Below are 24,499 nucleotides of genomic sequence, written 5' to 3' on the forward strand. Positions count from 1 at the left end.
GAAGACATTGGTCCTGAGTCACCTTTTCCCTTTACGTCTGCAGAGATGTCATTTAGAAATGTATAGAAGGACTTTCAGGGTTAGGAGGAAAGTGAGAACTTCCTCAGCGTACAGCCAGTTATTTATAGCAGGAACTGAACCTTGTTTGAAGATTAGCTGAGTTAAGGGTAGAAATAAAATTTTATTTGCCATGTTTTTTTTCTTCCCAAAGAAATACCAGTTACATTTTTTCTTTTTCTTCTTCTTCTTCTTTTTTTTTTTTAAAACCAGACAGGGTTTTTCCATGTTGCTCAGGCTGGCCTTGAACCTCGTAGGTCCAAGTGATCCACTTCTGAGTACTGGGAAGACAAGCGTGTCCCACCACCCCTACTTTTAAACATTTTAAGAAAACTTATGATGAAAAGTGAGAAAAGGGAAAATGTTAATGTAGATTTCATTTGGGTTTTGTGGAATTTTTCATTTGCTTTGATGGGAATGGGGTATTTGGATTTGCTTTGGATGGATTTAATATTGAGGTTAGTAAGACCAAATTATGAGACGCCTGCCTGCACTGTACTTTGAGTCTCCAGATCACCAGGTCTGATCTGGTTTCATAACTTGTCCCCACTCCCACTGGCTAGTGATTTGACATAATTCTTTGTCTAATAATGTAGCTGATGGGTGAAAGGGCATATTTAGGTCAATATAAAATGAGAGCTAGCATTTACTGAGAACATACTGTATGCCAGGCACCATTCATTCTAAGTGTTTCCATGTGTACAAATGCCCCTTACCACACTGTGAGGTAAGTATTAATAACCTCCTCTTACAGATGATAAACAGAGCCACAAAGAAGTCAAGTCATTAATTAGGATTAAAATTAGGATCAGCCAAGATCAAACCACAAAAAAATTGGTAGTTTGAACCCAGAGCTAGTGCACCTTAACACTGCCTATGCTGTGAACCATGCAGTCTTGTGAAGGCTTCTGTGTTTACAGCCTTCATTCAGGGTCTTTTGATTACACACAATTTCACCATGTTTTCCAAGCTAAAGAAACTCACTGAAAGCATCTAAAACAATGACTTTCTCACTTCACATTGGCAGTCTAATGCATTCTGACAGCTGAAACAACTGTGGTGTACGTTTTCTGGAGGGTTCAGCTTGTGGCTGTGCAGCCCTTCCTCCAAATCCGGGAACCACATTATCCCTTGTCTCTGCCAGGTGCTCCAGTTATGGAGATTCTGGCCCTAGCGTCAGCGTAGCACATGCTGGGGGCACACAACACAACAGACCCGCGCTTCACGCAGAGACTGTTCTACTGATGTCCGGGATTCGCTGCGGTTATTCGGTAGCTTTAGGAACGACTTCATTTTCTAGAAGTGCATGATGCAAGGAACATGTCATTCAAGAAACGTGCCTTGAGCACTACTCCATCTTTACAATTAAGGAGTCAAAATGGGAGTCCGCACATCCGGTTGGTTAGAGGGTTAGCAGGGTATTTGGGGAAATGAGAATTAAAGCCCAAGGGCTTTAATCAGAGGGGTTAGCAGGGTATTTGGGGAAATGAGAATTAAAGCCCAAGGGCTTTAATCAGAGAAGCTGCATCTGAATGTTTCAAGTCTACAAACCTTAGGCGGTTCCTTTAAGCTGTGGAGCTGCGGCTTCCCGGACGTGGAAGAATGGCCCGCCTCTAGCCTCTGTCACGAGTGACGACGCTAAGCGTTAGGGGTGGCTTCTGGGTGGGGCTGCGCCTGCGCTGCGTGGAAGCTTCGCCGAGGCTTGCGCCGAGGAAGCTTCCCAGGATCCCGCGCGTGCGTACTGCCGCTGCCGCCCCTCCCCCCCCATCACACCACCACCACCACCACCACCAGCCCCGCGCGCGCCTTTCACAGCCCGGGCGTGAGACATGGTGTTGTCAGAGCTGGCGGCGCGCCTCAATTGCACTGAGTACAAAAACTGGGTGAAGGCAGGACATTGCCTGCTGCTGCTGCGCAGCTGCCTGCAGGGTTTCGTCGGCCGCGAGGTGCTCTCCTTCCATCGCGGACTGCTCGCTGCACTTCCCGGCCTTGGTCCCCACGCCACCTGCCGCGGCGGCTCCCGGTGCAGCCCGCGCGCTCGCCAGGTAAGCTGCTCACCCGGTGCTGGGACACATCCACAGCCTGTCCCCAGTTCCCCGTGCTTGGTGTCTTTTTCCTTTGAGGGGCGGGGCTGCTTATGGCTTTTAGGGTGTACTTATTTCGCCGCCCCGCGCGCATCCGGGTCCCGCCTCACCTCTGCCTCCTGTAGTTTCAGCCTCAGTGTCAAGTGTGCACAGAGTGGAAACGCGAGATCTTGAGGCATCACGTTAACAGAAATGGAGACGTGCACTGGGGAAATTGCCGGCCTGACCTCTGGCCGGTGGACGCTTGGGAGGTAGCCAAGGTAAGCAGAAGGCAGGTCACCTGGTGCCCTGGGGCGGAGGGTGGGTGTGAGTGCAAGTAGGGACTTCAGAAACCACAGGTACTGAGAGATTGGTTGGCCTAGTGTTCTAGTAGTTAAAGGCTGTTAAAGTGGACCCATCCCAGCTCAGTAAATAGAAGCTTTTATCTCTTTGCTTCCTGCAGGCATTTGAGCTTTGCTTCTTGGAAGCTATAGTAAAGATTTCAAAAAGAGATGCTGGGACAAGACGGATAGTGAAACCAAGTGCTCACGCCTATAATTCCACCACTGGAGAGGCCGAGGCAGGGTTGCTGTGAGTTTGGCGATATCCTGGGCTATATAGTTTAAGACTTTGTCTCAAAAGAAAGGGAAAAAGATACCGACTGGAGGACGTGGAAGAACAGATAAGATATGCCTTAAGGTAGGCTCACTAAAAGGCTCGTTTTGGCCGGGGAGTGCCTAGCTAAGGTATACAATTTTAGAAGGTAGAAATGTGGTGAGTTATGAGGTAGAGGTTGTTAGGCCTGTCTTTAGATTTTGGCACTGTGACTTACTACCTGGACTGATTGGGAATTTGTTTTTATTTCTTGATGTTTCCTGGAAGCTCAGTAATGGAGAGACAGGTGAGAAGTAGCTTCCTAACGCAAATTGACTGAGTTAGTGTATGGGCAAGCACACAAGTGGCAGGAAGAGAGCATTGCCTGGGCTGCAGTTAACATGTTGGGTCTACCTCTGTTCTCTCCCGGTCTTTATCTGGCTTGTTAAGACAAAAGCTCATGTAATTCAGGCTGGCCTTGAACTCCTAACCATCCTGCTTCCATCTCCCAAGTGCCAGGATTACAGATATGTACCACTATACCAGCAGTCTTTTTTAAAAAAAGATTAGAAAGTTTCTAATGGGGGCTAGAGAGATGGCTCAACAGTTACAAGCAGTGGCTGCTCTTCCAGAGGACCTGGGTTCAATTCCCAGCATCCACATGGCAGCTCACAACTGTCTATAACTCCAGTTCCAGGTTACTCAACACCCTCACACAGACATACATGCAGGCAAAACATGAGTGCACAGAAATAAAACTTTAAAAATAAGTTTCTATTGGGCTGGAATTGGTGGTGCCTACCTGATATCCCAGCACTTGGGAAGTAGAGGCAGACAGATCTCTTGAGTTTAAGGCCAGCATGGTCTACATGGCTAATCTACACAGAGAGACCCTGTCTGAAAAAATGAAGAAAAGTTTTTATCATGTTAATGTGTGAGTGCATGCCACCTGTGTTCTGGTGCTCACTAGAGCCAGAAGAGGGAGTTGGATCCACTGGAGCTGTAGTAACAGGTGGTTGTGAGTCTCCCAACATGGGTGAGTGGAACCAAACTCCAGTCCTCTAGAAGAACAGAAAGTCCACTTAACCACTGAGTCCCATCCACCACCACCACCATTTTTGTATTGCTGCAGTAGTGTTTCCAATTTCTACCTTTACCTAGAGCATACTGGGAAAAACACCTGAAAGAAGTAAAACTCTCCCCTTTGTAGCGACTGGCTTAGACCTGTTCGGTCTCTCTTATGGCTCTCATAGCTTTGGAGTCCTTCTGAAGCCTGTGCCACCTGCTCTTTGCCAGACTTTCCTCCCTATGCGTGCTGACCACCTGAAGACCACTTAGCTCACCTTCGTGTGTACCTTCCCTCTCTAAGGCCATGGTCTCGGTTCCTGACTTAGCACCCCATCCCTGTCCACACAGCAGGTTCTTAAGGTGTCGAACTTGGGCTTGCTTTTGCCATTCTTACTCAAACACTCCCTGCTCTTTGTCTCCCACTGCTTCTCAGTCCTGATAGTCTTCTCCTTCTGTTTGCCTTTGCCACAGTGGCCTCGTGCTCGCTGCCCATCATTGTGATAACTCCTTTGCAGTTATCGTCATTGTTTTCTTCCTCTGAATGTGCCTGGCCCAACTCGGGCCCAAACGACAGCATCATCGGCTCCTACTTGAGAGAAGAATCTCTGATGGGAACTCGCTGGTTTCCTTTGCTCTTGACCCTGAGCCCCAGTGCTTCAGGCAGGCCTCTCTGTGGGCTTCTGTTCCTAGAGCTATCTATTCGTGCCTTCCCTCACCAAGCTCTTCCTCCCACTCCCCTTCTTCATTCCAGCTGCTAGCCTTGCTTCCGCTTCATGACGTGATGGGTGCCCCAAGCACAGACTTGTCTTTCCCTTGAACCTACAGTTCTGCATCTCTATGTGTCTCTCTCCGCTGGTCCTTCCCTCCCTTGTGTGTTGGAGCTCCTCCCCTCCCATCCGCACAAGGTCTTTCATCTTTAGCTGCCCACTCTTTGGCTTCCCAGCTTATTCGCATTACCATATAAATGGCTTTACTATTATTTAATTTTTCAAAAAGAAGGGTCGTCTTAGTTAAGGTTACTGTTGCTGTGATGAAACACTGTGACCAAAAGCAACTTAGGAGGACAGGGTTGATTTGGCTTACACTTCCACATCACTGGTCATTATTGAAAGAAGTCAGGGCAGGAACTCAAACAGGGCAGGAACCTGGAGGCAGGAGCTGATGCACAGGCCATGGAGGGGTGCTGCTTACTAGCTTGCTCCCCATGGCTTGCTCAGCCTGCTTTCTTGTAGAACCCAGGAGCAGCCCATGGATGGTTCCACCCACAATGGGCTGGGCCCTCCTCCATCAATCACTAATTAAGAAAATACCCTACAGGCTTGCCTGCAGTCAGAGTTTATGGAGGCATCTTCTTTAATTTGGTTTCCTCCCCTTCGGATGATTTCAGCTTATGTCAAATTGTCATAAAACTAACTAATCCAAAGGATTAAGCAGAATTACTCTATAATCTAGCAGTTCTATTTGTAGGTATATACATAAGATAAAGAAGAAAAATCAGGGCTATGGGTTGCTTAGCATGAGTGAACCTCTAATTTCAGTCCCCCTCCCTACCAGAACACCCCCAAATCTGAAAATACATGTCTACAATAAAAACATATACACACGGGTTCATGGCAGGACTATAAACAATAGCTAGAAGGTAGAAACAATCCAGTGGTCTTCCAGGCAACACATGGCTAACAAGAGTCCAGACAGTGGAATAACTTGTTGTTATTTAAAAAAAAAAAAAGGAGTAAAGTATGCAAAGTAGAGCAGGGATAAATCTTGAAAACATGCTAAATGAAAGAAACCTGAAACCTGTCACACAACATGTGAGTCCATTCACATGAATTGTGCAGAATAGGCACATCTATCTGTAGAGGCAGAAATAGTTTGAGAAGCTGCTAGGGCCTAGAGGAAGAGGTATGATGGCTTATGGCTATGAGGTTTCTTTGAGGGTGGTGCTAAAAACTATCTGACTGGCAACCTCCAACTTACATACTTCAAGGGGGTAGATCATAGCCCAGTGGAGCTGTATTTAGAACCACTTGAAAAATACTTAGAAAATAAAATTTAGGGGGGAAGGAGTTCCTCTAAATCCATTCCTTCCAGCTGTCTCCCCATTTCTCTACCAGCCTTCCATACATCTACTTAGCAGAACCTCCTCAAAAAGAGGATTTGGTATCTGTCTGTTCTTCAGCTCCCACATGGTTTTCAACTCATGCAGCCCTGGCTTCTCTCCCTGCCCCTACACTGCATCTTTGACCTCCCTTCTTCAGCCCTCTCCCTCCTCCCTCCAAGGCTGGCAGTGGAACCCAAGACCTTTCACATGCTAAGAAAACACTAGTAACACTGAGCTACACCCCCACGCCCTGAATTGATTGAGATAGAGTCTCGCTATGTAGCCCAGGCTGGCCTCTTTGATCCTCCTTCTACTTCTCAACTACTGGCTTTCCAGGTATGTACTACAGCTACTGGCTTCATGGTTTCTCCTTCTAGGGGCCTGCACCACTCTGAACTGACCACTTGTTTTTAAACCCCCCTGCCTTCCCTTACCCTCTCTGGCAGTGACCCTGCCCCTGCCTACTCTTCTGAGTGTTGCTGTCACGGCATTTGTGTGACTCATTTTAGAAGGTTCAGCTAAAGGAAGGATGGTGCTATGAAGCCTTCCAGTGTGTCTGGTGTCTCAGTCCGAAGCTCCTTGTCTATCCCCTGTGTGGGACCTACTCACCTCACACCATTGGCGTCATAATTGCTGATGCTGCTGATGTCTTTATACCATGTGCTCAGCACGGTGCTCTCTCTCCCTGTGTTCACTTAAGTTCCTCCGCACACCATCCTTTGATGTGGATGAGGATACTTCCCCTTTTGACTGACAGAGACTGAGGATTAGATAACTTGCCTAAGGCTATAAGGCAGTGGCCTCGCTGGCATTTGAAGCTGGTTCTGTTACACTCCAGGTTCTGATGGTGATGGATAGAAGTTTCTCAGGTCACTAAGGAACTACCTGGTCTTCTTTAATGACATGACACGGGTACTGCAGCTTCACCAAGGAAAAGGGTGGAAAAAAAGTATTTCTCTTTCTTTCTTTTTTTTTTTTTTTTTTTTTTTGGTTTTTCGAGATAGGTTTCTCTGTGTAGCTTTGCGCCTTTCCTGGAGCTCACTTGGTAGCCCATGCTGGCCTCGAACTCACAGAGATCCACCTGGCTCTGCCTCCAGAGTGCTGGAATTAAAGGCGTGCGCCACCACCACCCGGCTAGTATTTCTCTTTCTAATCTGTACCTCTAAGACAGGGCGGGAGCTGGTGGTACATACCTTACATTTCAGCACTCGGGAGACAGGGAGGTGGAGCTCTCTGAATTCAAGACTAGCCTGGTCTACATAGCTAGTTCCAGGCCAGCCAGGGATGCATAGTGAGACTTGTCTCAAATAACAAAAAAGACAGGAGGCTGGGCATGGTGGCGCACGCCTTTAATCCCAGCACTCAGTAGGCAGAGGCAGGCGGATCTCAGAGACTTTGAGGCCACTCTGATTTACATAGTGCACTTCAGGACAGCCAGGACTATATAGAGAAACCCTGTCTCAAAAAAGCAAAAGCAAAAGACAAGCCAGTTACCTGAGCTATATGTAATAGTACAGAGGCATAGTGCAGCCCTTCAGTTAGTGCCCTTGCTAAGGCTTAGCGTGATAGGACTTTCCCTGCTTGCATTTTGAACTCAGGAGGTTCTAGCTTGAAACTTGAGGGAATAAGAGAACATCAGTCATCAGTTGGGAAATGGAGAGACTTTGCCTCTCTAGCCCTCAGAGTTGGAGACCACTCAGGTGACCTGGTGCCTCCCTTACTCTAGGCCTTCATGCCTCGAGGACTGGCAGACAAACGAGGACCTGAGGAATGTGATGCAGTTGCTCTGTTGAGTCTCATCAACTCCTGTGATCACTTCATGGTTGACCGGAAGAAAGTCACAGAGGTAAGAGCTGGCCACCCAACTCCTCTGCTCACTACTGGGAAGGCTGGAATGAACTCCTCATGATAAGCCAGCCATGTAGCAAGGCATAGCAGCACTCAGAACGGCAGTCCAAGAAAGACTCGAGTCCTAAGTTGGCATCACTAAACAGCTCATGGCCTCATGGCATGTGTACCTGCTGTGATGTCCAAGAACCTGAATGTGAATGTGGTCAAGCACTAACCCTAGATTAATCTCTAGATTAGTTTCCTGACAGTTTGTTCCTGTGCTTGCCTTCGTTAGGGTTTCTAGTGCTGTGAAGAGACACCATGACCATGGCAACCCTTATAAAGGAAATATTTAATTGGGGCTGGCTTACAGTTCAGAGGTTCAGTCCATTATCATCATGACAGGAAGCATGGTGGCATGTAGGCAGACATGGTGCTGGAGAAGTAGCTGAGAGTTCTACATCTGGATCCACAGACAGCAGGAAGAGAGACACTGGGCCTGACTTGAGCTTCTGAAACCTCAAAGCCCACCCCCAGTGACACACTTCCTCCAACAAGACCACCTACTCCAACAGGGCCACACCTCCTAATAGTGCCACTCCATGTGAGCCTATGGGGGCCATTTTCATTCAAACCACCACAATGCTGTTGGCCATTTAAGTACATGGAGCTCAGATTTATCTTCTCTCCTCTGCCATTAACAAAAGCAAAGTTGTTTTCTATATGAAAAAATAGGTCTGAAGTATTGGGGAGATGGGTCAGTCAGTAAAGTACATGCTGGGTAAGCATTAGGACCTACGTTCAGATTCTAAGCACTTACGTAAAAGCTGGGTGTGGCAGTGCACATCTGTCATCTCAGTACTGGGGGCAGAGCCAGAGACAGTAGAAGCCCGGGGACTTGCTCCAAATTCACTGAGAGGTGATCTCAAAAAGTAAGGTGAAGGTGGATAAAGGAAGATACCCAATGTTGACATCTGACCTCCACACAGACACATGAACACATGCACATGCATAGAACACACATACACAAAATAAAACAAACAAAAAAACACAGGGCACCTGTAGATAGAGTTTTCCTGCCTGGCCCACAGTCAGGACAAATCTCTCTCACCCGCCAGTCCCACAGCCGTCAGACCTGACCAAGTAAACACAGAGACTTGTATTGGTTTCAAACTGTATGGCCATGGCAGGCTTCTTGCTAACTGTTCTTTCAGCTTAAATTAATCCATTTTTATAAATCTATACCTTGCCACATGGCTCGTGGCTTACCGGCATCTTTACATGCGGTTTCTCATCGTGGCGGCTGGCAGTGTCTCTCTGACTCAGCCTTCCACTTCCCAGCTTTATTCTCCTCCTTGTCCCGCCTACACTTTCTGCCTAGCCAATGGCCAATCAGTGTTTTAATTATTGACTAATCAGCAACACATTTGACATACAGAACATCCCACAGCACTTCCCCCCTTTTTTTTTTTTAAAAAAAAGGAAGGTTTTAACCTTAACAAAGTAAAATTACATATAATTTGGGAATTTGGGCGTAGCTTCTCTTACTACTTCCTGCTGGAGGGGGGCGCTGTATCTTATGGGGAAACAAAGAAAATTTTAGGATTATGGAATAGTCCATGAGGGTGTATCATCTGAGCCAGTTGCCTTGAAACGGTTCTGGATGTTGGATCATCTGGGCCATGGTGTCATCGGAGACCTTTCAGGTGGTCTTGGCTGGTCAAACCTGATGTGTCTTAATCTGGAACAAATCCATAGCCTCTTGCTTTCTGTGGAAACAAAAGAGACTCTTTTCCAAAGCAACATATCCTTACATCCAAATTTTGAAGTCAAAGTATCTTTAAAATATACATACTGGTTTAACTCAGCTTCCTTTACAATCAAATATCTCTCTGTAGTTAAGAATCCCAAAGACAACACAATCCAGACTCTCTGTGTAATAGTCATCTCTATGTGGCTTATTTTTTATATTAATTTTACTGTCTCTTTAAAGACTTTATTTTTTAAAACCATGTATTTGTTTCTATACTGTATATATCACCTTTTTTTTTCTTTCAAGCCTACGTATATTTTACATACATTTTAAACTATTACATCTGAATCTGTCTTATTGTGAATCTATTGTTTTAAGCTGCAGCCTTCTAAGCCTGAAACGGTGTTGGTGCTGTGGCTACTGGCTCCGCCCACCTCAGCTTCCCAACATGGCGGCAGTATGCTTACCGCCAGCTCTGGGAGCTATCGTGGGTCTATGCTTTTATCCAAGCAGCGTGTAGCCCAGAAACCTCTTTTTTTGTTTTGTACTAGCAAAGGCTAAATCCACAATGTAGCTTAATGTGCCACTTGCAGAGGCCTCATTCCCGCCATACTGCAAGTCGAGCGCGCACGCCAGCAACCCGCCAGTAGCTCAAACCGGCAGCTGCCGCTCATTTGAGAGAGACAATTAGGAACTGTTTTTAGCTCCGTTTTAGAATCCTTTTTTTCAGTTTTTAGGTGGAAACTCTTGCCAGCACGTTGGACGCCATTTGTTGCTAAAGTTTTCCTGCCTGGCCCACAGTCAGGACAAATCTCTCTCACCCGCCAGTCCCACAGCCGTCAGACCTGACCAAGTAAACACAGAGACTTATATTGGTTTCAAACTGTATGGCCATGGCAGGCTTCTTGCTAACTGTTCTTTCAGCTTAAATTAATCCATTTTTATAAATCTATACCTTGCCACATGGCTCGTGGCTTACCGGCATCTTTACATGCGGTTTCTCATCGTGGCGGCTGGCAGTGTCTCTCTGACTCAGCCTTCCACTTCCCAGCTTTATTCTCCTCCTTGTCCCGCCTACACTTTCTGCCTAGCCAATGGCCAATCAGTGTTTTAATTATTGACTAATCAGCAACACATTTGACATACAGAACATCCCACAGCAGGCACCGGGTGGTGGAGGGGGCATATGCCTTTAATCGCAGCACTGAGGAGGCAGAGGTAGGTGGATCTCTTGAGTTTGAGGCCAGCTTGGTTTATAAAAGTGAGTTCCAGGATAGCCAGGGCTGTTATACAAAGAAACCCTGTCTCAAAAAACTTAAAAAAAAAAAAAAAATAGACCAATGCAGGGCTAGTTGTGAAACTCAGTGGTAAAGTGCTTGTAAGGCATGCACAAGGCTCTAAATTCCATCCCTATCTACACACACACACACACACACACACACACACACACATACACACACACAGTCCTTCTGTAAAATAGCCATGAGATCAAATTAGGAGGAACTGAAGAAAATAAGAACGCTAATGCATAATACATGTTAGGGTAGATCACTCTCCCTGTCACAGAACTCTGGAAGATTTTGGTTTTTCACTATATCACCAAAGAATAATCCTTGCTTGTTTATAATTTTGAGGTCCTTGAAAAGAGTGTGTAGAATCCTTGGATTATTTGTAATTTTGGTCAAGAATGACACTATTTCAGCAGCATGGCAGCAGCTGAAGATACAAATCTCTTTGTGCCCTCCCAGAGATGAAGATTTAACATAGTGTTGACCCCATCTTCCAGCCAAGAACACAGACTAGTTGAATTGTATTTAAGTATGTTTTTTTCATAAGCAAAAGTTGGTTTTGTTTTCATCATGATTTCCAAATCAGAAATCTCCCTTTACACAGCTTCCTGGCACTGGATGGGAGCTGAAAGATTTCGTGCATGTGTGTGTTGTCTGCTGCAGCCTACAGTTATATCTGGAGCCAGTGTGCTTGCTCTTTGACAGGTTGTTTGAAGACATTTGGGGGAAAGAAGATGCAGAAATGTTTAAAAAGGAAACAAAAACTTCATAAAGGTTTCTGTTGCTGTGATAGTTGCCATGACCAAAGCAACCTGGGGAGGACAGGTTCTACTTGAGCTTACAGTTCCACAGCACAGTCCATCACTGAGGAAAGGCAGAGCACGAGCTCAAATAGGGCAGGAACCTAGGGGCAGAAGCTGGTGCAGAGGCCATGGAGGGGTGCTGCTTTTTATAACAGAGGTGGCACCACCTACAGTGAGGTAGGCCCTCCCACATCAACCATCAATCAAAAACATGTACCACAGGCCAGTCAATTGGAGGTATTTTTTTCAACTGAAGTTCCCTTTCCCAAAATGACTCTAGCTTATGTCAAATTGACATTTTGCCAGCACAAAGACATTTTAGGAGAATGACTTCCACAACTAAGGATGGAGGTTTCTTTGTATTATTTTCCTTTTGAGACAAGGTATCAATGTGTGTGCCTTGAATTCATGATTCTCTTGCCTCCCAAGTGCTGTCATTACAGCTGCATGCCACCATGACTGTCAACCTTTTTTATAAAAGAGATTTATTTGTTTTTATTTTACATGTATGGGTGTTATGTCTGCATGTATGTCTGTGCAGCATGTGTATGCAGTACCAGTGGAGGCCAGCAAAGGATGTCAGGTCCCCTTGGACTGGAGGTACAGACGTTGTTACCTGCCATGTAAGTGTTAGGAATCAAAGCTGTGTTCTCAGCACATGCTCTAACCACTGAGCCACCTCTCCAGCCTCATCTTTGTATCTCTCTGCCTCGGTTGTTATTTGTGTCAGTGGGTTGTATGTCAATTTAACCCTTGACAGTATTCTAGAGCCAAAATCTGGCTTGTACTCCTGCTTTATTTGTCTTATCTGATTTTATAAAATTGTTATATTTATTTTTCTATAATTTTTTAACATTTCTTATATGTGTCTGAGTGTTTTGCCTGTGTATGTGCTTGTGGAGGTCAGAAGAGGGCATCAGATCTCTTGGAGCTGGAGTTAGAGAAAGTTGTGAGGCACCATGTGAGTATTAGGAACTGAACCTAGGTTCTTAGCAAGAGCAACAAGTGCCTTTTTGGGAGGTGGTGTTTCGAGACAGGGTTTCTCTGTGTAGCTTTGTGCCTGTCCTGGAACTCACTTGGTAGTCCAGGCTGGCCTCGAACTCACAGAGATCCGCCTGCCTCTGCCTCCGAGTGTTGGGATTAAAGGCGTGTGCCACCACCGCCTGGCCAACAAGTACTCTTAACCACCATATATTTATTTGGTGGGTGTGTGTCTGTGTTTGTGTGTGTGTGTGTGTATGTGTAGGTGTGTGTGTGTGTGTGTGTGTGTGTGTGTGTGTGTGTGTGTGTGTGTGTGTGTGTAGGTGTGGTCGTGTGACTGTAAGAGGACAACGTCGAAAAGTCACTTCTCTCCTTCCACCGTGTGGGTCCCAGGGATTGAAGGTTGCCAGGCTTGGTGACAGGTGCTTCTACCTACGGAAGCATCTTGCCAGTTCCTGCCTGGTTATTTTAAACCAACTTTGGAATTTCTATCCTGGAAATAAAGAAGATCTGGTGACGCTGAGTTAGTTCATAAAGCTCCGATAGCAACAAGTTGAGTGTAAGCTGCTGCTCTAGATGGGACATCCGTTCTCCAGTCGATGCCAGTCCCTCCTTCCTTCAGCTTCACCAAGGGCTCCCCTGGGCCTCGAGAGCATTTCAGTGTGAGACCCGGCAGGGATTTCACTGCTTGAGAGATGCTCTCTGGGCAGGCACAAAATAAAAGTCTGACTTAGGGGCAAGAGGGCTTCGTTGTCCTGTATGCCATTTCAATTATTAAAATAGATTATGTGGTGGTCTCAGGAAAGGTCCAGCTCTTGTCCTCTGGATACCACACTGGTCGGTTTTATAATTCAGTAAAGTCTTTCTGTAATTTCTTCTTAGAGCTAAAAATGTCTCAGTTTACCCCATTAATTTAGAAGACTTATTAAAAATGTTATGTCCAATTTATTATTGTTACATTTATTTGCACTTTTATTATTACATTTATTTGCTTGTTGAGAAAGAGGGCCTGTGCCACTGCGCACATGTGGCAGTCAAAGGACAACTTGTAGGAGTTGGTTTTCTTCTTCTGTCTTAGTTACTTTGCTAGTACTGTAACCAAGGCAACCTGTAAAAGAAAGCATTTCGTTGGTTAGAGTCCATAGTGATTGATTGATGGTGGAGTAAAGGCAGCGGGAACAGCTGAGTGTGCACACGAACTGCAAGCCTGACCCCAGGGAGGCACCTCCTCCAACAGTGTCACACCCTCCTAATGCTTCCCAAACCGTCCCTAACTGGGGACCAACTGTTCAAACACATGAGTCCACCAGACCTTCTACTGGGTGGCTCCGGGGATTGAGTTCAGGTTTTGGGGCTTGGCACCAAGCGCCTTTACCTGCTGAGGCATACCGACTCAACTTCGTTTTTGTTTTTCTGTAGCTAATTCGGTGTCGGAACGAGATAATGCACTCTTCAGAGATGAAAGTATCTTCTACATGGCTTCGAGATTTTCAGATAAAGATCCAAAATTTTCTGAATGAATTCAAGAATATTCCAGAGATTGTAGCAGTATATTCTAGAATAGAACAGGTAAAGATCTTTATATATTTATTTGGTTTTTTTTTTTTTTTTCATTTGGTTTGGTTTGGTTTTTTTGTTTTGTTTTTAAGACAAGATCTTACTGTTAGCCCTGCCTGGCTTTGGAACTTGATATGTAGACTAGGTTGTTCACAAATGTTCATGTGGCAGTCCTCCTGCCTCTACTTAATGAGTGCAGGGATTATAGGCATATACCATGCCCATCTGGAACTTCATTTAACAGTTCTGGCATACAAAACTAAGAGGTCAGAAATATCCATAGTCATTCATTTAGAATTTGATGTTAAGCCAGGTGTGGTGGTGCATGTAAATCCCAGCACTTGGAAGACTGAGGCAGAAGTATGGCTAGTTCAAAGCTGGCCTTTATTACATAGTAAGTTCTTGGGAAGCCTGAGCTTCCAAGTGAGACCCTGTTTCAAACAGAAGAGAGATGGATTTGATGTTTACTTAAACTAAAATGTATTTCTTTATTATTGGTGCGATGCTGATGATAACGCACACACATCCTCGTGAATGCCAGGCAAGCACTCCAGACTCCTCCTCTTTGTTTTCTATTATTATTTGGATGGCTAGTGTGAACCAAAGGAAAGAATGCTGGCATAAAACATGGGATTAACAGAGCGGAGTTTTTCTTTAATAACAGTGTATGGTTAAAATAGGTCTAGGTAATGGTATTTTATTGTAAATTCTTTGAGTTCCCCGGTAGAATTTCTTTTCCGTTAAAATAGTTCATTTATTTTGTGTGTATGTGTGAGTGCATGTGTGCCCACGTGGATGTGCACAAGTATCCCCCACCCACAGAGATGTGTGCATGCCACAGTGCGTGTGGAGATTATCGGGCATCTCTTGGGAGGCTGTTCTCCCCTTCACCGTATGAGGTCCCGGAATGGAACTCGGGCTGTCAAGTACAAGTGGCTGAGGTGTGGCTCGGTGATAGGTTCGTTAGCTCGCGGTTAGTCCCTCAGTTCCATCCCCAACACTGCAGACAGTGATACCTGAAGAATGAACTTTGAATGTGAGGGTGAACCCAGGAGCAGTTGGGGAGGAGAGGGAGGGGATATGATCAAAATACATTGTGTCCATGGATGAAGTTCTCAAAGAATTCATCAAAAGTAGTTTGTACTTGCCTTTGTGTGCTCACCCCACAGCTGCTGACATCTGACTGGGCTGTTCACATTCCTGAGGAGGATGAACGAGATGGCTGTGAATTCGAAACAGGAAGTTACTTGAGTGCGAGCCAAATCCATGAAATTGAAACGGAACTGCTGAAGGAAAAACTGCAAGAGATGTATCTTCAAGCAGCTGCAGAAGAGGTGTTGCCAGAAGAGGTAAAGGGAGGGATGAAGTGTAAGGAGGAAAGAAAGGCGGCGGCGGCGGCGGCGGCAGCAGCAGCAGCAGCAGCAGCTGGTTCCAACACTGTTTCTGTTGCTGTGATAAACACCATGACGGAAAACAACTTGGGGAAGAGGGTTTCTTTGAGCTTACAACTCAGGTCACATTCCATCACTGAGGAAAGTCAGGGCAGGAACCCAGAAGCAGAGACTGAAGCACAGGCCAGGGATGAATGCTGCTTACTGGCTTATTCAGCCTGCTTTCCTAGACAACTCAGGCCCACCTGCCCAGGGGTGCTACCAACCACATTGAGTTAGGCCTGGGCCCTCCCACATCAATCCTTAATCAAGAAAATGCCCCACAGGCTTGCCCATGGACCAATTTGGTGGGAACATTTTCTCAATCGTGGTTCTGGCTCCCAAAATAACTCTAGCTTGTGTCAAGTTGACATAAAATTCCAGCCAGGACAGACAAGGGAGCCAGGTTTCTGATTTTTTTTTTCAGGTTTCTGATTTTTAAGTCAAGTGATTTCTAGAAGTACATATTCTTCCAGTATTTACTGATCGTATGTTTGTTTTTCTGTTTGTTTGATTTGGTTTGGTTTAGTTTTTTGAAACAGGGTTTCTCTGTGTAACAGCCCTGGCTGTCCTGGAACTAACTCTGTAGACCAGCCTGGTCTCAAACTCATGGAGATCAGCCTGCTTCTGCTTCCCGAGTGCTGGGATTAAAGGTGTGTGCCACCACCGCCCAGTCTGATCATATATTTTAACGGGTATTTTCACTGAGCACCTATTTGAGGACCTAATATGTGCCCCAAAGTGGAATAGTGGCATAAGAGTTAAAACAGAATTCGGAGTAAGATGCTTGATGGGTTATCAGCTCTCGGGGGGAACCCTCCCCCACAAAAAAGGAAAAGATGCTATTGAGCTATAACTCAGAGATTTAGTAAGTGATCAGTAGTTGGCCTGGGAGGAAGGATGCTCTTAGCAGAAGTGTGGAAGGCTAGTTAGTTTGGGCTGGGCAGTGGCCCCGAAAGCAGGGAGGAGTGTGGCACACCAAGCTGTTTGGACTCGAGTCCCTGAAATCAGTAGGGAAACACCGGAGTTGTGCTTTATAGAGGAGCAGGTAATAAGTGTTGGAAATGTGTAGCCCTCTATGTGCAGCAGCAGGTCTGCTACCTGGGAGGCACTGGCCACTGTACATTTCTAGCTCTCCTTACCTTGTGTGAGTCAGGAAAGGGGCACTAGGTCTCTACGTAGGAAAGATAATTTCTATCTTTTGTGCCTTTTTGTTCAACAGACCATGAAATAGTTCATTTTTCAGATGGTGAGGGAGTCACAGGTGGAATGTGAAAGGGAGTTTAAGCTTAAGTAGCTGGAAGCGCGACACTGTTAGCATCCTTTACCTGGAATAATAGGCAAACACACAGTTAACTAGTTAACTGGCTAATTAAGCAAATTAAGCCTTTTTTTAATGAATGTGTGCCAGACACAATGCTAAACTCCTTTTAATAAATTGACTCTTGAACCCACCTCCCCAAAATCTCCTAGTTCATATTAATATTGTCATTAATTTGTGTATATGAAAGTGAGCTGGGAGCCAATCCATGCAAAGTCACACAGCTAGTTAAAGTAACAAAGCCTATATGACTACAATTTTCTAGAACTTTTGGGTTTTCATATTTACTTCCTCTTCCCCTTTACATGAAAATGCACAAGCTTCCCATTTCTCCCCACCACCACCCCATTTTTTGTTTCTTGTTTTTTGTCTTTTTTTCAGAGAGCCCAGGATACCTTCAAACTCTTTTGTATAGCCAAGGATAACCTTGAACTCCTGATCTTCCTGCCTCCACCTCCCAAGTACTAGCCTTTCAGGCGTTTCTGTCACACCTAGATCACCATTCTTAAGAATTTTAATCAGTTAAATTTTACAGTACTGAGGATGGAACCCAGACTTTGTTGTTGTTTGTTTGGAGACAGGATCTCACTAGTAGCACATACCAGGACCAAGCCTGCCTTTTAATCTGCCTTGCCTTCAAGCTGGAGGAGGAGTCACTCTTGCTAGAGCTATGAATACCTTAAACACATTTATGTGTTTATTGCTTTCACAAAAGGGAAAGATTGAAGCTCTACTTCTGATTGGAATGAAAAAACAAGCCAATTTGGAACAGAAAACTGGAGCAGGCTATGGAGGAGGACCAGAGGGTTCTGCATAAAACCTTTAAGCAAAAAAGGAGCTAAGTGGAAGGGAGCAAACCCATTTGGGGACTGCAGACTCACACTTGCTAGGAAACCAAGAGAGAAGAGGCCCTAGGGAGGACCGTGAGTCCTGTGAGGAACTTAGTGTGGTATGCGGGGCCGGTTGACACGGTGCCTGCATTAGCTACACGTGACAGACAGCCCTATGGTCTGACCAAGGCACCAAGCAGAGTCTAGGAGAACACTTGCCGTGACCAAAAATGCCACCTATGTTCTTCACATTTTTTGTGCTTCCAAGGGATAGCCAAAGCCTGGCATTTTGTAGGGGCTCTAGGCAGGTTTTCAGTCTTCCAGCTAACCTGCAGGGTGGTCTCCTTGTCTGCTTGCTTGCTTCTTGTTGTTGTTGTTTTTTTGGTTTTTTTTGTTTTTTTTTTTTTTTTTTGGTTTTTCAAGACAGGGTTTTTCTGTGTAGCCCTGACTGTCCTGGAACGCTCTGTAGCCCAGGCTGGCCTCGAACTCACAGAGATCCGCCTGGCTCTGCCTCTGCTGGGATTAAAGGCGTGCGCCACCACCGCCCGGCCCCTTGTCTGCTTTGTAACCTGTCATCTTCAGCATCTGCCTGCCCCTCCCTGCTCCACAGTCAGCCTACTCACAACTTGCTCATCCCTTGCATCTAGCATCTGGCTATTGGAGTCTTATAACTGACTGCAGGCAGAGAGGCCACACTGGTCCCTTCTTTCTGCATTCCAAAGCTGAAGAGCTGCCTTTGCACTGTTGTGGGCTGCTGTTAGAGTTTAAATAATCTGGAGTTGGTGTGGAGTTGGTGGTCCCCTATGTAATAAACATGCTATAGCCCCAAACCAGGGGCTAGTCATTTAGCTCAGTGGTAGGCAAGTGCATGGCCCTGGGTTGCTAGGTTACCTTCGTTACAGTGGCTGCAATTCAAACTGCTAGTGGTCCAACCACTAAGGCCGTAGCCTGGGGGGGGGGGAGGGGATTCTGTTCAGTAAAGGTCGCTTTAACTAAATCTCTGTCATCGTCGTTCTAATAAAATTCAAGATTCTAAGGCTAGGGGGGAAACCTTCGCGCTCAGAGAGTTAGAGTAGCAACTGGCTAACTTTCTCTTAGCTGGTGTCCCCAGAAGCCACTCTCCATACTACCCTAACGAAAAAACTCATGCTAGGCTCCTCTCTACTACTTCCTGCCAACTGGTTACTAACCCTGCCTCTCTGAACCCAGGTTAATTGTATTTAATGAATGCAAATGCAACACATTTTTACATTGTTAAACAAATGTGTAATACATCTTTGCCTACTTCAACAAATATTCCACAACACTGGGTTCAGTTCCCCAGCACTATCAAAATAATAGTAATAGTACCTGGCATTTTTGTAATAAGCATGGGGAATCTGGGATACGATTCCTTGTACTGGCTAAAAGCTTGAGAAGTATGTTGGGGGATTTAAATCAGTATAACCTCTATACATGGCACTTCTGGCTAACTCTACAAAAAACTAAGACTTAAAAACTAAGAATTAAAGCTGCCTTCTATTTCTTTCTATAAACAGAAACGTCACACCTGTGACAGTAAATCCCACATGGTCGTCTGAACAAAAGGTTCAGAATGTGTTGAAAAATGGACCTTGCGTAATTGAAATACTATACAGTTGTAAAAGTCAGGCTTAGGGTACTGGCTGCTCTTGCGGAGGACCCAGGTTTGGTTCCCAGCACCCACATGATGGCTGATAGCTATCTATAACTCCAGTTTCAGGGGGATCTGATGTCCTTTTCTGGTCTCTGCAGGCATCATACATATAGTACACATACGTGCATGCAGACAAAACACTCGTACACATAAAATAAATTAACAAAACAATACTGAGACTTAGGGAAGGAGGAGCTTATGTTTAAGGCAAGTCTGAGGTATATAGGAGCCTGACTCAAAAAAATATATATATGTACACACACACACACACACACACACACACACTACTGAGTGGTGGCACACACCTTTAATCCCAGCACTCAGGAGGCAGAGGCAGGCGGATCTCTGAGTTTAAGACCAGCCTGGTCTACAAAGCAAGTTCTAGGACAGCCAGGGCTACAGAGAGAAAGAAACTCTGTCTCAAAAAACCTATGTCTGTCTGTATGTATGTATAGAACTCTTTGCTACTAGTATATTTAGACAGTCAGTGCCTGTGGTTTTTTGTTTTTGTTTTTGTTTTTGTTTTTTGGAGCTGAGGACGGAACCCAGGACCTTGCCTAGGAAGCGCTCTACCACTGAGCTAAATCCCCAACCCCCCATTTTGTTCCTGCTGAGGCTATTACAGGCTTAACTAGAATCTGATCTTGTTGGAGATTACCCAGCTCTCTTGTAGGAACTAAAGGCCAGGATGTCCCAGTGAACTTATCAGCTGCTGTTAGCTTGTACAAACCTTCCCCTCCAGCTAACTGCTTATCTTAGGTATCTTAAACTGTTTGCTTTCAGATTGCCCCAAACCTCCCCCTGCAGCTGCCGGTAAGATAACAGGTTTTGTAGCCTCTGGCGACCTCAGCAGGCTCCTGTGGATAGTCCCCGTAGGACACAAGAACAAAACCAGAAGTCTTGCATCTAGGAAAAGGACAGTTAGGGAGGCGTAGGAGGAAGAGAGGAATGAAAGGGGCCGGAGAGATTAGTCAGAATGCATTATATATGTGTGAAATTGACCAAGAACTGACACACTTGTTTTAAAAATGTGTATAAAATCATGAAATGCTCTTTATAGTCTCCCATAGAAGAGATCGTGTGATTTCAAAAATGTGTACACATGTGCTTGCTTCGGCAGCACAGATAGTAAAATTGGAATGATACAGAGAAGGATAGCATGGGCCCTGTGCAAAGATGACATGCAGATGTGTGAAGCGTACACACAAGCACAAGACATGTCTCCAGAAGAAATAAGATGGTGCTGGGCGGTCGTGGCGCATGCCTTTAATCCCAGCACTCAGGAGGCAGAGGCAGGTGGATCTCTGTGAGTTCAAGGCCAGCCTGGTCTACAGAGTGAGATCCAGGACAGGCACAAAGCTACACAGAGAAACCTTGTCTTGAAAAACCAAAAAAAAAAAATCTACAAAGCAGATTCTGGGACAGCCAGAGCTGTCAGAGAAGCCCTGTCTCAAACCAAGCAAAACTGAAACAGAAGATGGCTTGTTGTAGTCACCGTAAAGGAGAGAATGGGATCATTAGGAGCAGATTTAAGAGTGTTGACTTTTAACCTCATACTCTGTTGACTTGGAATTTTGTATCTGTACATTTAATACTGTTTTATAGATGTATCTTCTAATTTACTTATTTATTGGTACAGGCCTGCAACTTGTGGTGAGCTTCCTGCCTCAGCCTTCCAAGTACAGATTTTAAACACACCTGGCTGAGTGTAGTTTTGTTATTGGTTTTTTTTTTTTTTTTTGAGACATATATCTCTGGCTGGCCTTTAACCCACTGTGTAGAACAGGCCGGACTTGAATTCACAGAAATTCACCTGCCTCTGCCTCCCCAGTGCTGGGACAAAGGTTTGAGCTACCACACACGGCATGAGTGTGCCTTGTTTTAAAGAATGTGTTTATTTTTGATTTACAGACTTAACCTTTGTGTGGATGAGTGCCAGTAGCTGGTGTTTCTGTCTCCTGGTAGACATATAGACAGGAACAGGTTGTTGAAGGGCATGCGCCTGCTGCTGAGCTCCAGCTGCAGCCTTGGGAGCCAGTCTTGAAACTGCTCAGTGTTCTCTGTGAATTGACTTCTGTTGTACAAATTAACCTGAGCAGCACTCTGGACGCTTTCCTTTTGCAGATCTCGAATCAACTGGATGTGGTGAAAGCGTTTCTGAGAAACAACACAGATCTCAGAAATGACCTTACAGAAGATGTGCAGAAGCTAGACAGCCTCCATCTCCAGCATCAGAAACAGACTTCAAAGGATGCTGAGAGACAGCCACCTGAAAGGAAGCCTTGAGGTGAGTTCAGGATGTTAAAGAGGGACACAGCAGCCTCATCCTTTTGATGTCTGTGTTCTTATGTGAAGCCACATTGAACCGACAGTCTCGCTTGCTTTCCCTGTGCCCTTACTGTTCCTAATGAAGGTTGGGTGTGGTGGTGCACACCTTTAAACTCAGCTTTCGGGAAGCAGAGGCAGGTGGATCTCTGTGAGTTCAAAGTCAGTCTTGTCTACATATCGAGTTCCAGGCCAGCCAAGACTGCATAGTGAGAGCCCCATCTTGAAACAAACAAACATACAAACTTTCCCAAAGGAAGCACAGTGGACCAAGAGTTTACTCTCTCATGAATGACTCACATACGTGTGAAGTCTCACCTCTCTGCAGCATGTCAGCCAGATATACCTGAAGTCAAGGTCTGCTCTTCGGTGAACCAACATGTCATTTGTAACATGATCAAAAACCATTCTGCCTTCAGATGATGCCAGGGTGCCCAACTTTTACTGTGCCATTAATTGTGCTTGACTAGCGTCCATAAGAAAGCTGGTTAACGTAGGTCACTCTATTTTATTGGTTTTCTGCCAAATAATAAAAAATGGAAATAATTTTCTTTTATTTCACATTGTCCTTTGACAAAATACTAGTCTTACATTGATTTTTGCTCCCACCCAGGGACTTTGTGCTGTTTCTAAGGTGAGAATCTTTTTCTGGTCCTGAGCTATAGCTTTTTCCATGGTGAGGACTAGGTGTATGTGAGGGAGGGAGTGTCTGGCCACTGGCAGAAGTGTACTGTCCTGCCTCTGCCGGGAAGTTTTACTCCGACAGAGTGGGCTGAGATGTAAGTGTCCAACTAGAAACATTGTATTTATTTTAGCTTCTGAGGAAGGCAAGGGGAAAGTGGCCGGTTTTTGCCCTTTCTCCCGAGGAGTATAGAACTGTCACTAACGGGCTTGAGTAGCCAGAGGCAGTAGGACAAGTAGAAAACGGCTTGACTGAGCTATCCAGGGAGAGCCAGGCTACTGTCTGAGAAGGGATGGCTGGAAAAGATTAGCTGGCAGTTTGCTGTGGACAGGGCACAGAGGAGAAGTAAACTCCAGTGACATGAGACGGCTTGTGCCTGTGATCTCAGCTGTGTGGAAGGTGGCAGTGGGGGGAATCCCAAGTTCTAGACCAGCCAGGGCAACTTAGTGAGCTCCTATCTCAAAATAAAACAAATCCTAAAGAAATGGAGGTGTAGTACAGTTGCGGAACATTTACTTACTAGGTCAGGCCCTGGAGTCAGTGAGCTGCCCTTCCCCCAAAGACAAAGCGAACTCCCCATGCTTCTAGCACCTCTTGAGTAGTTGTGTCCCCGTGTTCCATGACTACTCTTAGCTAAGCTGGCTCTTACTCTGTAAAATTAGAGATTTCATCATTCTTACAGATACTCAAACAAATCATTCTCTTTCAGCATATTCATAAATTCATTCAGCGCTCTACCACTCTCCTCTACCCCACTTTATCCTATTTGTTCCTGAACTGTGCAGAAGCCTTGTACCATTGTATGCAGTGTTCTGTGGAAGTCAGATTAACTTCCGCCTTTCCCTCCATCTGCTCATTTCCAAGGTCAATGGAATCAGACTTCTTCGTGTCAACTCTGGACTTTGCTGTATTCCCAAAACTGCCTAGAAGAAACGCTCCATGCCAAGGCTCAGCAAACATGAGTCGCTCCTTCACCTGGTCAGCTGCCTGCCCAAGATTGAGTCTTCAGAGACTGGCTGGAGAGAGACTGTATTTGGCCTATATTTCGACTTTAGAACCCGTGTGAATGCAAATGTGCCTGCAGCTTGGTGGTTTCATTTCCTGGTTGCTGTTTGCTCTTCAGTCTTACCTTTGCTTTCCCCCTTCATTGGTCTCCCTTCTCAAGTTCCTTGAGAATTCTTCAGGAGTAAAACAAAACTTTGCATTTATTTTGCAACTTTGCCAAAACAAACAACAGCAACAACAAAGAAAACCTAATGAAATACCTCCTTTTTTGTAGATCTGAGGTACACATCATGGACTCTTGATTCACTAACCCACAAAGACCTGCTTTCTAACTAGGAAGTTTAAGATCTGAACCTTTCAGTTTCCACCTGTGTCTAGTTAGTTTGTCCTTATCAATCAGCACGCACTTACCAGTGTCAACCCTGTGCCAGACACTGAAGTGGATACAAACGTAAAAACGGGTGAAGTCATACCTTACTGGCTTGTTCAGAAAACTGTATGCTAGTAACATTTCATTGCATTGAAACAGAAAGAAAGATTTGTTTAAAGGGCTCTAAAGCAAGTGTGCTCTATACTGAGGCATCAGCCTGTAGGCATCTCTTCAACAGGACTGTGCGTCTGGGCACAGGGTATGTACGAATGGATGTTCACCACAGCATTGATACCCAGCCGCCAGTAGAGAGGCCCTGCTAAATAAGGCATAGAACATAGTACTATGTACTCTGCCCCATAACTGTTAGAAAGAATGAGCCTGTGCTGCAGTACAATAATGGGAATTACCTAGAAGACCAGCATGCATGACGCCTTGAGTTAGATCCTTGCTCCACGGGCAAATAAGTAGAAAGTAGAAAAGCAAAGTGTTTAATAATACCTAGCATGCTACAGTGCTGTTTGTATTGTATAATAACTGAGGTCTGGAAAGGTTTTTTTTTCCAAGTCTGTCTGCTGTGTTATGTCTATGAGAGGATTTGGGACTGTGGGGAGTAGTCAGAAGGAATTTATCTTTTGTATATTCTTTTTATAATAAATACGCACTCGTGTATTTTGAAACTTTTCAATACAGTTGTTAATTTCAAAACGAGACACATGAGCAGCATACACAGTATGCATGTAATTTGTTGTAGCTCCGCCTCCA

The 24,499-nt window shown here is 45.2% G+C and overlaps 1 protein-coding gene and 1 non-coding gene across 4 annotated transcripts; both read left to right on the plus strand.

The window, feature by feature from the left end:
* Window positions 1-53: 53 nt before the first annotated feature.
* CUNHXorf38 (chromosome unknown CXorf38 homolog) lies at window positions 54-24,422 on the plus strand. 3 transcript variants are annotated; one of them, XM_052739354.1, is made up of 7 exons: window positions 54-2,102; window positions 2,267-2,401; window positions 7,610-7,729; window positions 13,959-14,108; window positions 15,266-15,445; window positions 21,477-21,639; window positions 23,224-24,422. In XM_052739354.1, the coding sequence occupies exons 1-6, from the start codon at window positions 1,887-1,889 to the stop codon at window positions 21,636-21,638; spliced, it is 963 nt and encodes a 320-aa protein (XP_052595314.1). In that variant the 5' UTR covers window positions 54-1,886; the 3' UTR covers window position 21,639; window positions 23,224-24,422. The 3 variants fall into 3 exon arrangements, with proteins under 3 accessions (XP_052595314.1, XP_052595400.1, XP_052595487.1); XM_052739440.1 differs by lacking the exon at window positions 54-2,102 and adding an exon at window positions 2,584-2,711 and having other exon boundaries at window positions 2,290-2,401; XM_052739527.1 differs by lacking the exons at window positions 54-2,102; window positions 2,267-2,401 and adding an exon at window positions 2,706-2,819.
* Window positions 20,457-20,563, plus strand: LOC128117911 (U6 spliceosomal RNA). Its single transcript, XR_008220945.1, has one exon. It is a non-coding gene; the product is annotated as a U6 spliceosomal RNA (small nuclear RNA).
* Window positions 24,423-24,499: the final 77 nt, after the last annotated feature.

Source organism: Peromyscus californicus, unplaced genomic scaffold (genome assembly GCF_007827085.1).
Source record: "Peromyscus californicus insignis strain IS unplaced genomic scaffold, ASM782708v3 Scaffold_10__1_contigs__length_136768540, whole genome shotgun sequence".
NCBI lineage: Eukaryota > Metazoa > Chordata > Mammalia > Rodentia > Cricetidae > Peromyscus > Peromyscus californicus.

Bases quoted from the DNA above. Each gene is read 5' to 3' on its own strand.
- CUNHXorf38 (XM_052739354.1), top strand. From the start codon at position 1,887: ATGGTGTTGTCAGAGCTGGCGGCGCGCCTCAATTGCACTGAGTACAAA. The intron at 2,103-2,266 runs GTAAGCTGCTCA...TGCCTCCTGTAG, and splicing joins GCAGCCCGCGCGCTCGCCAG to TTTCAGCCTCAGTGTCAAGT. The intron at 2,402-7,609 runs GTAAGCAGAAGG...CCCTTACTCTAG, and splicing joins ACGCTTGGGAGGTAGCCAAG to GCCTTCATGCCTCGAGGACT.